At 41.9% G+C, this 16,809-nt stretch overlaps 3 protein-coding genes across 12 annotated transcripts; all 3 read left to right on the top strand.

The window, feature by feature from the left end:
* The first annotated feature begins 277 nt into the window (after positions 1-277).
* On the top strand, positions 278-4,683 carry LOC148405519 (uncharacterized). 8 transcript variants are annotated; one of them, XM_088406623.1, is made up of 5 exons: positions 2,224-2,342; positions 2,755-3,131; positions 3,988-4,194; positions 4,269-4,310; positions 4,375-4,683. In XM_088406623.1, the coding sequence occupies exons 3-5, from the start codon at positions 4,098-4,100 to the stop codon at positions 4,488-4,490; spliced, it is 255 nt and encodes an 84-aa protein (XP_088262749.1). In that variant the 5' UTR covers positions 2,224-2,342; positions 2,755-3,131; positions 3,988-4,097; the 3' UTR covers positions 4,491-4,683. The 8 variants fall into 8 exon arrangements, with proteins under 8 accessions (XP_088262750.1, XP_088262754.1, XP_088262748.1 ...); XM_088406624.1 differs by lacking the exons at positions 2,224-2,342; positions 2,755-3,131 and adding an exon at positions 278-1,145; XM_088406628.1 differs by lacking the exon at positions 2,755-3,131 and having other exon boundaries at positions 2,194-2,342.
* An 89-nt stretch (positions 4,684-4,772) lies between these two features.
* On the top strand, positions 4,773-9,201 carry LOC148405518 (uncharacterized). 3 transcript variants are annotated; one of them, XM_088406617.1, is made up of 3 exons: positions 4,773-4,921; positions 6,782-7,579; positions 8,186-9,201. In XM_088406617.1, the coding sequence occupies exons 1-3, from the start codon at positions 4,777-4,779 to the stop codon at positions 8,899-8,901; spliced, it is 1,659 nt and encodes a 552-aa protein (XP_088262743.1). In that variant the 5' UTR covers positions 4,773-4,776; the 3' UTR covers positions 8,902-9,201. The 3 variants fall into 3 exon arrangements, with proteins under 3 accessions (XP_088262743.1, XP_088262745.1, XP_088262744.1); XM_088406619.1 differs by lacking the exon at positions 4,773-4,921 and adding an exon at positions 5,653-5,927 and having other exon boundaries at positions 8,186-9,200; XM_088406618.1 differs by lacking the exon at positions 4,773-4,921 and adding an exon at positions 6,293-6,498 and having other exon boundaries at positions 8,186-9,200.
* An 893-nt stretch (positions 9,202-10,094) lies between these two features.
* caprin2 (caprin family member 2) lies at positions 10,095-16,495 on the top strand. Its single transcript, XM_088406692.1, has 18 exons — positions 10,095-10,172; positions 11,051-11,290; positions 11,368-11,430; positions 11,501-11,587; positions 11,699-11,937; positions 12,019-12,101; positions 12,503-12,580; positions 12,658-12,695; positions 13,450-13,629; positions 13,731-13,772; positions 13,845-13,970; positions 14,033-14,117; positions 14,207-14,247; positions 14,731-14,826; positions 14,894-14,965; positions 15,036-15,176; positions 15,337-15,430; positions 15,683-16,495. The coding sequence occupies exons 2-18, from the start codon at positions 11,066-11,068 to the stop codon at positions 16,255-16,257; spliced, it is 2,265 nt and encodes a 754-aa protein (XP_088262818.1). The 5' UTR covers positions 10,095-10,172; positions 11,051-11,065; the 3' UTR covers positions 16,258-16,495.
* The last annotated feature ends 314 nt before the right edge of the window (positions 16,496-16,809 follow it).

Below are 16,809 nucleotides of genomic sequence, written 5' to 3'. Positions count from 1 at the left end.
TGTTAAATTTAAAAGTGTTTCAAGTACCGTATTTCACAGAGTACAGTGAAATATACAAAATTAATCCGTTCCGGAGTTGGAATCGTAAGGTTTTCACTTCACGAGCCCAGGCTGACGCGTCTGAAATTATTGCGTGATAAAAAATGGGCTTTTCAATACGTCCAAAATGGACAAAATTTCTCATTTTTAACGGCAGAAATGAGTTCGACATGGGATCCCTAGACTCCTGTGAGGCCACGCCCCCAAGTTAAGTTCCAACACGAGATGGGTGCAGGTGTTTTTGTGCAGGCGCGCCAGCGAATGCGTCAGCGTGGGGCGCAGGGCGCAGTAGAAGACCCCAGAGTCGCTGGGCTTCGCATGCTCGATATGCAGAGGAGCTTGCTTGGTGCTGGGGTCCAAGCCGCAGGTAAATCGCTCACGGTACTTTTCCGCCATCTTGCCCTGACTGTATTCAGATCTGCTCAAGATGAACTCTGGCGCCGCGCCCGCTTCATGTTTGTACCAGAAGATGTAGTCGTTGCTCGCCGATCTGTCATAGCTGCATGCCAGCGTCACTGTTTCACCCTCTACTGCGGAGACTGCTCTTACCGGCTGGTGCGCCGTCTGGCCGCTGCTTCCTGTCAAAAGGCAACAAAAGTGGTCAGACATCCGATGAAAGGGTCAGTGACCTCGCGTGGACCTCGCATGACCTCACCAAGAATGCAAGCGGCCATCAGCGTACATACGAGCGCACGACTCATGTCTGCGCTCGCCGTCTGCAGGAACGCCGATTTGTAGCCGAGGAGGCGGGGCCTCCAGATCCTCACGCATTCATAATGTAAGGATTGAGCTAGTTGTAGTTATTATTGTCATAAAGTGACCATAAACTCAAAATATTCTACCTTGATCACTTTTCGTTGGTTTACTCCAACACAAAATGAATATTGCTAGATAAATATTGCTACTTTTCAGCCATATCGAGGTTTAGAAAATAAAAATTGTTGCGTGGAGGAAATGGAGGTCATTTTTTTGTCTTCAAAGGCCGGAGGTCCCAATTGCACTGTTGTTCTCCTCGTGTAGAAGGTGCTAACATGTCAAAAGGGGTCAGGATCGATGACGCAGAAGATTTTCAAGTAAAGGACATGGATTGAGCTTCCGTCAATCAGGTGACCTTGTTGACTTTACACATTGCTAGTTTTGTGTATCTTCGCCTCAGGCAGGAAGTGCAGTCGTGCGAGTGGAAACCGCAGAAATGCTTTGGGGTCGCTCACATGCGTTGTCTTTCCCCAGAGCAAACCTAACTTGATTTTATTTTCTTTTTCTAGTTTTGCCAAAGCTTGTTTTGAGCCTCCGGTCTCTCGCCTATTCAAATGTTATTCCAGGAGAACACCCATCCATCCTTCCTTCCTTCCTTCCTCCCATCCATCCTTCATTCCTTCTTTCCATTCATCTGTCCATCCTGCCATCCAAACTTCCTTCTATCCTTCCATCCATACTCCATAGTTAATCTTGCGTATTTGTCTTTTCCTTTTCTTTTATTTTTGCCATTAAATGATATTTTTTGAATTTGTCTCTGGCACCTGGCATATCATACCCAGCGCTAGAGCAGGGTATGTTTTTGTCATGACAATGCAGCACATGTGTGACTGTGGGATTCAGAGCGCAGTAATACACTGCAGAGTGCTCAGGGGACGCGTCCTGGATGTGCAGGTGCATTCTCCTCATTTCAGTTTGCACGCTCGCCGACATTCCCGGCATGGTTCTCAGCATTTCGCCGCTTCCCAAATGGGAAAGTAGTAAGTGTGGCGCTTGTCCGGGTAGTTGTTGGTACCAGAAGAAATAATCGGAACCAGAAGGCTTTCTGTAGTAAGCATATGACAGCGTCACCCGTGCACCTTTTAATGCCAAAATGTCATCGTGGACCGCCACCAGCTCGTTACCGCCGGCGCCTGAAAGATGAAACCAACGAGTTTTAGCACCCCGCAACATAACGAGTGACTATTGCCGCACTCACCGGCCGCAGCGACCACAAGCAGCGACCAGGCTGACAGCAACATGCTGAACAAACTTCTCTCTGCTCTGCTCTGCTTTTCTTGTCTTCTCGTGACTGAAGCTCCGCCCCAGTGATGTCATCGGTCACTTTTCACAAGCGCGAGCTTTGCTTATTCAACAATACGTTCTTTTAATGAGATCTTCAGATGGGTGTGTATTTATTCTCGCACAGGCGGTGGAAGCGGGGAGTTGCGGGGAGTTTGGTATTTTAGCCAGAAACCTGAAGTCAAATCAGCATTTCGCGCGCCATATAAATTGATGTGGCGGTCCGGAACTGCGCCCGGGCCTTGAGTTTGACATCTGTGTTTCGGGTGAGAAATCAACTTTGGAACATGGTTAAAAACTCCAAAAAGTTGACTTTTCATGTTACAGCCCCTTTAAGTGGAACTGTGAGCGGAGCTAACAAGATTTCATCATTTGATGTCAATAACGAGGTCGGGGGTGGTGGGTGTGGCCTATGAGCTTGGAGAATTGAGTCCCGTTGCTGCGGGTTACAAGATCGTCTTGGAGGACGGGACAAGAGTGACTGTGGAAAACAGTAGAATCTTCATTTTACTTGCGTCAGAGTAGATTTTCTTGTTTTGCTTTCACTGCTTGATTCTTCTTTTTGGATTTGATGATATCTCTGTGCCATGCCAACAACGGGAATCAAAGCTTTACCACTCCTCAGCGTCAGGAGCGACCGAGGGTTCGGTATTTTGCTAAAAGGAACTTCGGCTACAGGGGCTCCGAATCGGAGCCGCGACCCTTGACCCGCAACCATTCTACAACCTGAGCCGCGTCGTCCCATGAGGGTGGCGACGTTTCTTTGTTGAAGCTTCACCGGAGGTTTTTGGTAAGGAAACAATTGATGTGTGTCATCAAACTCAAGATTAGAATTTGGAAGTGGAACCAGAGTGACCGTGGAGACTCGTAAGTTCTTGACACCGCAATTAGTCTATACCAAGTTTTCACAAACTGGATGAAGTTAACGCAAATGTGGGAACTTTTTAACTATTGAAACATCTCATGAGGTTATTGTCGGGGAAACAACTAATGTGTGACTACAGGGACCGATAGGTTACTCTTTGGAAGTGGGACCAGCTTAACAGTCGATGCCCGTAAGTGGAAATAATATATATATTTTTAAAAAGTAGATGAAAAACTGAAAAATCACTTTTTTTTTTTTAAATTAGCCTTTAACAAAAATAAACCCATTACCATAAGTTCAAATGTATTATTTTGAACGAGAGACCTATTTTTTTGGCTACTGATTCAAGCAAAAGAGTCCCAGTTTTAATATTTTCAACATTATTTTTTTTCATAATAATCATTAGTTGAGGTTCTAATATTTATACAGTAGCTCTAGCACATTTTTTTCTTTAATTAAATACTATTTAATAAGTGTTTGGCTAAAGTAGGGTCAAAAAATGTCTGGTACTACTGTAAATAAAGGAAGTACAAGTGAACAAGACTTTAGTACTCAAGTAATCAATTACATTAGGTAATGAAGTGCTAATATAAGTAATTGATTGAGGTACTAAGTGCTTACATTATATATCTACAGTATATCGATATCCCTCCCTATACTGTATCTATCTATATATATTTATATACACGTACACACACACAGGTGCAAATGGAATCATAAGGCTTTCTCAAAAATGTCAAAGGTAGACTTGAAAGATTTGATTCAAGCAGTATCAGCTAATGTTTGTTCATTTGCAAAAACTTCCATAGTCCACCTGTTTATCACCACCCATAGCATTATATGGGGATGTACGATTTACATGGCCCCGGTGACCCCCACCTTTGTAAGACCAATAATCCAACCGACAGTCTTAAGGCCACTTGATGGGGTGGAGAGGAAAGATTGTCCTAACTTGAAAACTCCTTGTCCTCTGTCATACACGCTTGTTTGGTAAGCTATTATTTCAATGTGTGTACTCTGCTTAAAGAGACAAGGTGTGATTTTAGGGGAGGAGTTTGAGCCCACCTTCTACAAGCTCGATGGTAGAGAGCGGGCGGTGTGTCTCGCCGCCGACTTCAGCCGACGCAACGCCACGGAGAAGGCGGGGAAAGGACTCATGTTCCGGGAGTCTGGCGCCGTGCGAATATCGGACGACTCGCTATACAACCAAGTGGTCCTGCTAACGGGCGCAAACGACGACAAATGCGAGGAAGGTGAGGAATGAGGGGCGGGGCCTCCAGCTAACAAAACAGGAGTCGTCAACTCGTTTCCTGTTTTGCCGCCACAGGTGACATTGGGCCAGGGCGGTGCCAGGACACCTTGGCGCCAGGTCGGTATTGAACACGCCGTTGGCTATCTGCCCACCCGGGCTTCAAAATGCGTGTCGTTCGCAGACGAGAAGGTCAACCTCCTGTCCCTCGCCGTCCTCGCCCTCCGCCTGGTCTTCGCCAAGACGCTCGCCATCAACGGAGTCATGACGTTGCGCCTGTGCTTTGGCCCGCCAGAGTAGCCGGTCCCTTAATTGCTTCTTTTTGCATTGTTTATGAAGAAGAGGACATCAAACTTCTCAATGCGCGGTACCTTATAAGAAGACGTCTCCAAAAGTAGCAACCCGTTTCATGTTTATGTAAAAAAAACTAAAATGATCTAAGACAACCTGGATGACTGAGAATCCGTCCACACCTACGGAAAATAAACTTGATTTTTGCACCCACACTGATACTTTCTATTTTTTAATCATCCTTATAAAGATAAGGTATTGACAATCACTATAACAAATTGTTTATTTCAGTTTGATGTTTGCGTGTGAGACTGTCTTTCCACAGGAAGCGGTTACCATGGAAACCACATCACAGGTGACAGCAGTTCTGCTTGCTGTTTCAAAAGCTTACTGGGACAGGATGTATGTTGTGCGGAGGAAATGGAGGTCAGGTATATCGGGTAACGTTGCTCTTTATATTCAAAATCCGACTTTGCTGATATTTTGTCACACCTGTGCCATTTTTTTTTTTATTTGAGGTGATCAAACTCAAATGAAAAAACCAGGTTGGAACAAGGAACGATCTTGTATTGAGAATGGGAAGTTTTAACATTCATCTGGTGCAAAAGTCAAATTTTCTCGAGCTGCTTGAAAATGTCTTTTTAGCGCATTTTTATTCTTACATTCTATCATGGATTCAAACTATAAATAACAAATAACAATGGCGCAAATTATTTATGTTCATGTGGTCAACTTTGTCCTCATAGATGTCCTGTTTTTTCAATGTCTAATATGAAAAAGGAAAACATCTCAAAAACACTTCACGAGTAAATATGAATAATTTTACATTACATTTAAAATGTCGGTTATGCCGCCTTTAAATTTGCATTTTTATCAGCAATATGACTACTGACTCTATAACTTGATACTCGATGAGTTTGCAAAATAAATAAATGCATAACTAAAATATTTTAGAGATTTAAAAAACGTACAAATATCAAATATTTTAAATTGTAAGTTTAAATAAACGGATTAAAATTGTTATTTTAGTGAAGGTAAGGGACGGTCCTGTGGGAGTCCCGGTTAAAGATGGCGGCTACATATGCACGTCTCACACCGGCAAAGACCCTTTCTGACTTAATAATTTCTATGCGCGGTAAAAAAAAAAAAAAAAAAAAAGTACTTCCGTTTCCGAAGTTGGGCAGCTGTTGTGTGATAATTCGTATTTAAAAAGTTGTATTTAAAAAAACAACAACGTGTTTGCTGTTTGGAATACTTTTTAAGAGGGGATCTTTACGAGGAAACAGGAGTTAAAATCGCTTTTTTTTCCCCTCGTGTGATGGGAACGGCTTACGCAAATCATAACTAATAGTAAGAGAAACTCGACCAAAACCTTTTTTCTTCGGAGGCAAGCGAGATAGGAGGAGGATTTACTACAGCTTGGGGAATACTTTAAAAAATCTGATGGTAAGTTACGTTTAATATGGACAGAGTTGCTTGTTTTACGTTCAATGTTTGCATGTAATTTCTCTAATACATTTCACTTAAAGTAGACGACAGGCCCATGGCATGGTTTTATTTTTGTAACAATGATCTGCATCTTTCAAGATTATTTTTTTTTAATCAGACTTCATTTTCTATTACTTGTACGTTCTTTTTTTTTTCCCGAAATCAAGTTATTTACACTTTCAGGCAAACGCCGCAGCCTACAATATCATCAGAATGAATGTCACGCAAAGCCACAAATCACGTGGAATTGTGCAGCCAATCAAACGCAGATATGCGAAAAAACAGCTGTTTTTTCTCAAAATAAGGAAGTTGCACAACGGATCTGCTCGAACACATTCTCATTCTGACTATTCCAATACATTACATAATGTAAATCATTGTCATGACTGTTTTTTGTCCTGACACTAGCAACTTCTTGATTCTGAAGCGCTTGACTTGTGCATAGCGTACAAAAATATTCAGCTCAAAAGTACTATGAAAAGCACACACATGACTTGGACTAACTTATCTATAAACTCAATAAATACCGGTAAGTGCTTTTTCAAAACCAAATATCTTTCCAACATCCACTTTACGTAAATCTGCATACTGTAAATATATGTATGTATGTATGTATGTGTGTGTTTATGTTTGTACATATATATATATATATATATATATATATATATATATATATATATATATATATATATATATATATATATATATATATATGCACTGTCTGCCTGCACTCAAAATGTCTTCAATCTGCGCAGTTCGCTTGGGATCAACCGTCAACTAATCTCAGTTTCTCTTCTTTTGGTCTTCCCTAGAATATTTCACTGACCATCACATGGAGCCGAGTTTTCTTGCAATGCAATCTGGATATTTAGACAGTAGGAGAAAAGCCTATCCTTCATCCCAAGAGCATAGCGCAATCCCTCCTCTGTTTTCACGTCAGAACTATAACAACAACCTGAACACAGAAAATGGAACGCAAAACCTAGATGAAGCAAATCGTTATTATAAGAAACGGAGAATTGACGATTCGTTCCATCCCCCAAATCAACAGGAGAAGTCTGCAAGCATAGAAAACATAGAAATCGTCCCGACTCACAGATCCCACAAGCAACAAACACCCTCCGAGATGACTACTGGTTCCAAATCATCTCTCCAAGTCCCATCATCGCAGAAGTGTATCTATTCCAACACCAATGTCCATAGTATATGCGACTCACAATGCCACTCAAAGGTGCCAGGAACCACTTCAAGTTTTGCACTGGTTGAAAACCTAGCCGACACGGAACATGCTCATTCAAGTCCATGGATGCCTTTTCCTCAGCCATCAGCTTGCGGGGTTTTGCCAACCGGAGAAGTGGAACCCCCAACAGACAATCAAATACTAAAAATGATTGCAGACAAGCTGGCATTTTTTAGGGCGCGGAAGAACATCGTTTGTGCATCTGCGCCTACCCGCGAGGCTGCATCGTTGTGGACGAATAACAGAGATGCTGGTTCAAGTCGAACCGGAGCTGAGGAATCGACCGCCGCCAATGGAAACGGGAACCAGGGAAAGGCTGAAGCGATGAATCCCAAATCCAATGAATCGACGTCAAAGAACTTATCATCAGGTATTGTCACTAGAAAGTCATGTTTTCACTAAGCAGGGAATACCAAGTGTTCCCGCCTTTGTCAAATGATGAAAAAACAAAAGTATACGAAAAAAAACTTTATGGCCTTAGGGTACAGGTGCGTCCTAAAATTCCAATAATTTACGAAATTAGAATATTTTATTTGACCAATGAAAAGGATCTGGGCGAAATTCCTGAAATTTATTAAATATAATGTATTCAGGTCGAGCATGTTTTTTTTGCGCGCTGAATCTGAATTAACTATAATCTTTCATAAATTTGCTCTTTTAATTCGCCAGATTTTAAATATTCTGGCTCCAGTATGACAACCGTATCAACTTTGCAAGGTAGTTCCGGAGACACACGCCTGCTGTGCGCATGTGGGACCGTTTTGGGCCATTTATCGTTTACACACAGACATCACATTTATTTGGAATTGTGATGGACCTCATGGAAAAAAATCGGAATTAAATTCACCACTAGGTGGTGCACCAGGACAAGCATTGAAGACTTGTGTTTTTGTTCGCCCCAAACTACTGCTGCGGTATGCCATTTTCAGCTCTCAATAATTAAACGAGCGCCAATAACATCTCTTCACTCCTTCAGAACACCACCAGATTGTGATGGACGTTCCTGCTGCTCCCTTGAGGCATCGTGGGGACCCATCCCAAAATAATAATAAGCCTACACATTTTCATTATTCAGCATGCCATGTAATGCAAGATTTCAAGCCCTTACTGGAGAAGAGAGCAAAGTCTGTTGCACAGGTTTTAAAGGATCCGCAATATGACGACGTTTCAGATGACGACTTTGATTTCAAGGAGGCAACGGGGGTTTCTCAACTGAAGAACGGGTTCCCGATATATTGTGAAAACCCTCAATATGAAGACATAAGTGATGACGAAAATGATCCTCCGATACCGAAGAAGTCTGAGCACAAACTAAAGATTTCCATTCTAAAAAATAAAGATGCAGAGGAGGGGGAAAGAAAGTCTACCTTGCCAACTACAACTTCTGTTTTGGAGGTTCATGACTCATCCAAAACGCATCAAGAAACTGACTCCCTCTCACAAACTCAACGAGGACCGCCAGAACTTGAAGACACCTCTGAAACCGAAGACAGTTGTGATTACACCCCTGCACCGCAGCGCAACTATATGACTGTGCCAAAGCACTGGCTGAAAATGACCGCACCTCTGTGTTCCGAGGACGACGATTCTGAAAACGAAAACCAACGTCGACACAAATGCCGCAAAACAACCAGGGTGGAACGTATTCAAAAAGTTTCCGCCTTTTATGAATACCCAACCTGCTCAAAATGACAAATTCTTTATTTCTAATAAAGTACAAAGACTTCATTCACCGGAACTGATAAATGAGAATACTAATACCAACAGGCCATTGAGTTTAGAAAGAAATCTTGGACGCTGAGTAAATGGAACAAAAATGTGAAACATCAACACAGAAAAGCATTCATTCGACAATGGCGATTCCTGAAGAAATTGGGTGTGAACGCTGTCTGTTATCAAGAATTAAAGACTGGAGAAAAGGCAAGACTGAGTCAAAACAATCTTTTGCAAAAGAGGGAGAAATGTGTTTTTATATGATAACATATACATATATCCAGTTGTTGCAGCAAAGGGGATAAGGCTGATGTAGAGACGTCATATGAATTGAAACAAAGTGCATCACAGTGCCGTAAATTAAAAAAAAAAACAATCATTATTCAAACTAGAAACATTTTTGACCAACTGCATCATTTGATGCTGAGAAAAAAAAATGTAAACATATAATACATGTAAATGGACCTGTAACACAGGAGCATCGTTATTAAACATTTTTAAACATTTTAACCTGAAGAAAAAAAGGTAAAAACTATATGTGGTTTAGTTCTAAATCATATTGATCTTCCACGTTGCATAGAACACAAATGTTTTTGACCGTAAGTTAAAAAGTTTATAACGCCTGTAAGCACTTTGACGATAACGCGACTGCACCACCTGGTGTCGTCGTTGTGCAATTACAATTCACACGGCACAACCAAATATTGTTTTCTTTTGTAATACGTGCCCCCCTGACATCGCATTATGCCCTCTACAGGACTTCCTTAGTTTATTCAAGCTCCAAGGCAATTAAATGCATCAGGGAATTACTTACACATTGTGTCATTTTATCCATAAATAGAGAACACAATATGATAACGCCGCAAAATACTACAAAAAATAATGATAATCAACGCACTACAGTTGAACCAGCTGTATTGACAACGTACGATGGCCACCGGATTCTCAATTCCTCGCAAATGCGTTGATATTAAACAAACTTTACAATTGGCGACGTAAGATGGCCGCCAGTTGCTCCATTCCGAAATTAGCGTCGTTTTGGCGACGTAAGATGGTGGATCACGTGCGCAGGTAGAGGAAAAGTTTCAAGTTGACCCGGAAGTGTTCCGAAGGGAGCGCAATATAATTGAAACCACACGGGGGCGCCGTCTGCAAATTGACCCGACTCTTGACAAAGTGTCACGGAGCGAGCGTGCCAGGTGACTTCACGTCTCCTATCTTGGATTTTCGACCTAAACTACAACTTCGAGGTTGGCCTTTTTAGTAGTTCAACGATATTTCATTTCATTATGAGTCAACGTCTTGTTTTGGAACGATGTCAACGTTTTATTTGCAGTTTAATATTGCCATTCAATTAAATCGTGCGGTTTCACCGAAATGATTTCAATGCACTTGCGCGTTCATGGTCACGTGCATTTAACCTTGTGGGTCATGAATTGTCAAACTCCAGTCCGTAATGGCCTGCCTGTTTTCCAAGTTTTACATTTCAACACGCTTGATTCAAAATATCGGGATCAGCTCATCAGTTGAATCAGGTGTGAGGCAAAGAAAAACTTGGGAAAATGCGGGACGTGGATCCTTGTGGACTGGAGTTTGACGGTTCAGGACTAATCGGGGTAAATAACACTTTAGATCATTGGACCCAGGTGGACTACTTTACGTACAATATTAAAAAAAAAAAAAAAGGTGAATTTCATGCGTTCCAACGAGCATTCGCCGTCTTTGTAAATTGTGTATTTGAAAGTAATTCACTGTTTAAAAAAAGTCTGTAAAAAAAAGTTTGCTTGCTTTATTTCTTGGATGTTTGAACACTGTCACGTAAAAAAAAAAAACAAACATAAAAATTGATAGTTTAGACTAGAAATCGCAGTGAAGTACCTGTATACTCTATCTGCATGTTTAAAACCTGGAAAAAATCCAGATATTATATTAACACTTGTGTGGTATTTTGTCTAATCATTTGATCTTTACATCAAAGGGAAAGCTTTGACAAAGTCACTCGGCAGCTGAAATTTCACCCAGATGGTGACATGTCCTGTAATCATTCTACATGAAGTGCATCATTATAAGGCCGGTATCCTCTGTATAGGTTCGTGCCCTAACAAATATCTGCATTTTTTTTTTCTAGTTGTGGAGTCTAGCAATGGTGCAGCTTCCTCCTTCCCCAATGATGGCTGTCGCACTTGCTGGTGACCAATCAGAAGAGAAGAAGGAAAGGACAGAAGGCACTGTGATTGCCAGTCCAAAGGGAGACTTGAGTGCCTTGCCGACCTTTGACTTCTCCGCTGCCTATTATGGATATGAAACCTACATAGAAGATGGACTGATCTGCCTCAAACACAAGGTTCGCAACTTGGAGAAAAAGAAGGTAGGAACACAACAAATGCAGGGAAAGAGCTATGTGTGGATAAGATGGACAGATTTTTTTTTTCTTTCTTGCCGTAGCTGAAATTGGAACATTATAAGCGATGCCTGGCCTGTGGGGAGACTCTAAATAAAGACCAAATCGTGAGTGTGTGTGTTTTCAAAATGACATAAAGTTGCCTGTAGTTATCAGGACTAAGTTTCCCGTTTTTAGGCCGCTACTGATAAATACGAGCAGGTGGTGCATAACCTGGAATTTGCCAAGGAGCTTCATAAAACCCTGGACAGCTTGACTCAAAACGTAAGTCGAATCGATTGCCGCACAAGCCGAGCTTTGACGCGCAGATGTGCATTTTATATATATTGTAATATTTTAACAATAGCCTCAAATGCTAATGATTTTGCTTGCTAGCTGCTGAGGTCGCAGAAGAAGGCAGCCAAGCGGGAGCAAGCGGTCAGGATGGAGGCGGAGAAGAAGCGGCTGAGCACGGTCCTCCAAGTCCAGCACCTCCTTGCCGGCATACAACTGACTCATGTGAAGAAAGACCTGCTCGCTGGGCAAAACCAGGCACCCCACCTAACACCAAAGCATCTCAACAGCTTGAACCAGCTGGCCGCCTTGCTCCGAATGAGGCAGGATGACGGACTGAGGTGAGTTAGTCTTTTTGTTTTGTTTTTTGTTTGTTTTTACACCAAGACAAAAAAAAAAAAATTACATTTTCTCTGTTTAAGTTTAGAGCAGCGGATCGAGGAAGTGGCTGAGGTATATATTGACCTTCTGGAGGGAGAAGACAAACCAGTGGCTGGATCGACATGTACGTATCAGGGAATTTGCACTCAGGTGCATGAGCGCTTCTTTTTTTGGGCAGCCGGAAGGTTGCCAACCAATCGCAGCGATGAACTCATCGTCAAAAATGACTATTTCCAATTTTGAATGGCAGTAAATGAGCCTGACATGGGCTCAATTTGACACCTATAAGGTGTAACTCTCGACCTCCCGTTTTGCAAGTATTCCATATCGAAAGTCTTTTTTTACAATCTATGCAATATTTTAGCCTCCTAGTGATTTCTTTTAGTATGCTTTTCCTTTGATATCGCACATCAAAAAGCCAAAGCTGAAAAAAATTGAGCTGCAGATTTATCAAAGGGTAAATGTTGATGTTCAAAGCTGTTGGATTCATAACAAATTTTTTTTTGTTTGTTTGTTTTGTTTTAGTTAAGTTGCTGAAAGAGGAGCTCACCAAATTATTGAAGTGCAAGTACTTCAATTGTCTTCCTTCCGAAATGACTCTAAGTATGAAACATTGTGATAATAGACTGGGTTGAAAAGTTAACAGTTTAAACGTCTTTTTTTTTGTGTGTCTTTGATAGCCGAGTCTCAGTCGACGCAGCCTGAAGTTTCTAAAGAGGTAATGTCTCATTTCATGTTTAAGTGTTTGTGTATTTTTAAACAGGTGCGAATTGAAGTTCTGTAGTCAAGCCTCTTAAAGTCAAATATAATTTTTTGCGATGCACCTAAGCAGAGATGTGGATTTTTTTTTTTAATCGGCCGTATTCTTACTTCCAACAATTACCGTAACAAGCGGGCATGTTGGCTGTTAGCAGCTCGTGTTGACTGAGCTTGTTCCGGCGTTATTTCCAAGAAAAGAAGCGAGCAGACTGAACCGCCGTCCGAGTCTATCCTTGTTCTCTCACAGGAATATTGCTAAAACTGAGACGATCATGTAAAGGTTATGCTGTCTCCAGCCGATTCACGGAAGATATGTAGCAGAGTGCTCTGGTTAAAGAACACGGAAAGGTAATCGTTCATTAATTGTGGTCTTTTGGCACATACACAATCGTTAAGTTGGTCGATTCTGCTTGGAAATTTTGGCAAAATCAACTCGAGTTGCGTGGGATGGAGAAGGATAAACGACTGCTTCCATCGCAATTGTTCCACTGGCGCTGCGTTCGCGGACTGCTCACAATGTGGGAAATTTGATACACACACGATAAGATATTAAAAAATTCAGGAAGATGAGATTTATTCTGTTAAAGTTTTGGTATACGTCAGGCTTGTAAATGCTCAGCGCTTTTTTCTTTTGTTTTTTTATGATATAGTTTTCATTCCTTTGTAGTTTTGCAACCGGTGTTAAGTCTCACGTTGATTATTTTCTTTCTTAGAATTGCAAGGAGGAATTCTCGGCGATGAGAGAAGACAACCCTCCCGACTGCTGGGATTTGGAATTCTCCGATGACCGCGTTACCCCCCAGGATTCAGTCAACAAAGCATGGAAAGGAGCAGCCACTTCAATTCCTAAAGCCCCTCTCATCAACAAATCCAAAGCAGATGATAGTAAACAGGTATCGCCATGGCGACGGCTTTACGTCAAATAAAGAGGGAGGGATTCACGTTGAGAGCAATTCTAAAATGAATGTGATTGTTGATTTCCTTTTTATTTCAGGAGAAGGAGAGGAAAGTTAAAAAAGAGCCAAACTCCAAGCTGGTGAGGACAAAATCAGTTTTTTTCAAAAGGGCGCAGTTTTTTTTTAACAATCCGCTTTGTGATTCTTGGCAGGATGTCGACAAGGATTTGCCCGATATGAGTTTCACCTCTCCGTCTTTCCCCAAAGACCCCATCATGAGGAAAAAACAGCTGGAGGACCTAATGACCAAGATCCATGGCTCTTTCAGTTTCATACAGGTGGATTGTAGCAATTCTCCATTTTGTTTAAAGATTAAAAAAAAAAATCCGTTTGCGTCTAGGATTCTCTTCTAGATTGCGAGTCCTCTCCGGAAAATGGACACTCCGGATTTAAAGGGGAGACGCTGGAATTGTCATCTCCTCTGGGTAATGTTGACCCGCTAGAAATTTAGTATAAATTAATAAAGTATAACTGAAATAATTTAACACTCTATTTTTTTTTTTTCCCCAAACAGCTTTAAGAAATTCGAGCGATCCACTGCCAAAAGAAATGCATGTAAGCAGTTATTTAGTTGTCACATGTAGTTGATATGGTAATCGCACTCCTTTTTCAAATGTTAGGGTTTTTTTTTTGTTAAAAAAAAAAAAAATCAAAATATGTCTTTTTCAAAATATTTTCCTACATTGCAACCTAACACCTGCACAACTGAATCATGGAAAAGAATCTTTCACAATTCATCAAAGAAATGCGCTGTGGTCTGACGAGCCAAATTATTTGAAATCATGGACGCCATATCCTCTGGATCTTCATTCATTTAAAATCCGGCATTTATGATTATATGAAGGCCATGTCATGGCTTCCAACATTTTGCTAAGGCGCCATTTAATTCTATAAAACAGAAACGTGAAGAGGAACCTTCACCATCAACTGGATCTTTTTTCTCTTGTTGTGAAGTTTGAGAAAGATTTTGGGGCGTGTAGATGTTTTGGAACCACTCTGTCATGCTAAAATGCGATTCCCTTAATAATCCGTTGGCAGTCCACGCCGCTAACTACCAAGCTTCTGGACCACAAAACCAGACTGACAAATGGAGATCAGTCCTTAAAAAGTCTTGGCCTGGAGATTTCCTCAAATGTAAGATTCTACTCAATAATACTACAGATTTTTAGGGTATCATTTAAACCGTTTGTTTTTTTTACAGGAGCATGTGCATTTGCCGGAGCAGAAGACATTTTCTTCACCGCTGTTTAGCACGCCAGAGTCTGCGATCTCCGTCAGTTTGAAGTCCCCGTGTAGCGGAGGGTGGGAAATATGGAGTAACTTAAAAATACTTTGTTCCTCAGACACTGGTCGCTGAGTCAAGAAAAAGTTCTCCCTGTAACAGGATGTCACCTAGCATCTCCTTTCCGTCTCCCAAGCATACTTTTTCCACCCCGCCCGCAAGGCAAACTGTCACCTCGGTGCAATTTCACGACATCCCATCAGTAAGTCTTCGCGCGTTTTTCTCGGCTCTCACGCACGTTTATGTAACTGTTTATGAGCTATGCGAAGAATTCCTTTCTATTTAGTTGCGATATATTACCGCAGTGTCATTCGCAAAATTTTCCATTCACAATATGTTAATTTCATGTGTTTTGATTGTAGGTTTTCAACGGGGATGCAGCAGTTCAGTTCATCAATTCCAGCACCCAAACGCCGCCTGAGTTTGCCCCCTCGGAAGACTATTCACTGACACTGGGTATGTTTTCGATGGTATTGAAAGACCCATTAAGGAATTTTGGTGGTTAAAGATTCAAATTCGCCATCGGTTAAGCCCTCAAGCGACGTCGACAGACCCAAGACGAGGTTTTAGTTCCATCACAACGATTTCAGCTTACCAGAGAATTCATATTCTGCGTTTTTTGACAGAAATTTGATTCCAAATTTTGCAGTCCTCTCCTGGAATTTGTGTCTCGTGCTATTCCTGACTGCGATCGTTTTTCTGTTTTAGCATCCTGGAGCGAGTCCTCGCATGTGAGCAGCCCGGACCGAGCCGAAGAATTCGCAACGGTGGATTCCGGCCACGGCGATTCCCTTCCCGTGTCCGTGGTCGGGGTCCCGCATAGTCCTCAAGGTCACCGTCACACTTCCCTACTCCCCATGCAACTTTACCCCTTTGCCCAGCCGCTGAGGGTTGCGTTCACAGCCTCTCGCACAGTCAACTTAGCTCCGGGCAACCTCGACCAGCCCATTGCGTTCGATCACCTGCTCAGCAACCTGGGAGATATGTTTGACACCCGAATCGGCCGCTTCACCTGTCCCGTCAACGGAATGTATGTATTCATGTTCCACATCCTTAAACTCGCAATTAACGTACCGCTTTACATCAACCTCATGTGCAACGAAGAGGTGATGGTGTCGGCGTACGCCAACGACGGCGCGCCCGATCACGAGACTGCTAGCAACCATGCTATCTTACCCCTCTTCCAAGGGGATCAGGTCTGGCTCAGATTGCATCGTGGCGCCATTTATGGTAGCACCTGGAAGTATAGTACGTTTTCTGGCTTTCTGCTTTACCAGGATTGAGCTTGGTATGCTATTTTGGTCAGGCATCATTAGGTCAACCCAAGAGCCTACTGATCTATATATCGGATTGCATAAGCGGATTGTCGGATTGTTTTTGACCTGAGTACAACTTGATCACAATATCTCTAGCGTCTCACCTGTTAAGCCCAAAAGTCACCAATCAAACTTGCTGCGGGCAAAGGAAGAAGTGTCTTGGTGGTGGGTATGGTGTTGAACACAAAGGGCCAGTATGTTGAATTCAAATCAAAATAAAGGGGACGATTTTGGTCTCTTCATTGGCTTAATAAAACATGAGCAGAGATAATTGTGTGGTTGTATTTTTTTTTTAAGTTCCAAACCGTCCCATCGGTGTAAAATGTAATATTTAATGCGCGTATTATTCAATTAACTATTGACAGACTGAACAGTACATTAATTTATTGAATTTTGGCACTTTCTGTCCTCCAAATGACACTAGCTTCGATTTGTCCACTGACAGTAACTACTCCAGTCCACAAGACGGCAGCAACTTTGTGTAACAGCTCATGAATGATCTCGCAAAGTGTCGTAAAG

Source organism: Hippichthys cyanospilos, chromosome 22 (genome assembly GCF_059441005.1).
Source record: "Hippichthys cyanospilos isolate Australia breed blue-spotted pipefish chromosome 22, RoL_Hcya_1.0, whole genome shotgun sequence".
NCBI lineage: Eukaryota > Metazoa > Chordata > Actinopteri > Syngnathiformes > Syngnathidae > Hippichthys > Hippichthys cyanospilos.
The sequence above is the reverse complement of the archived record's forward strand: the minus strand, read 5'-3'. Positions and strand labels throughout refer to the sequence as shown.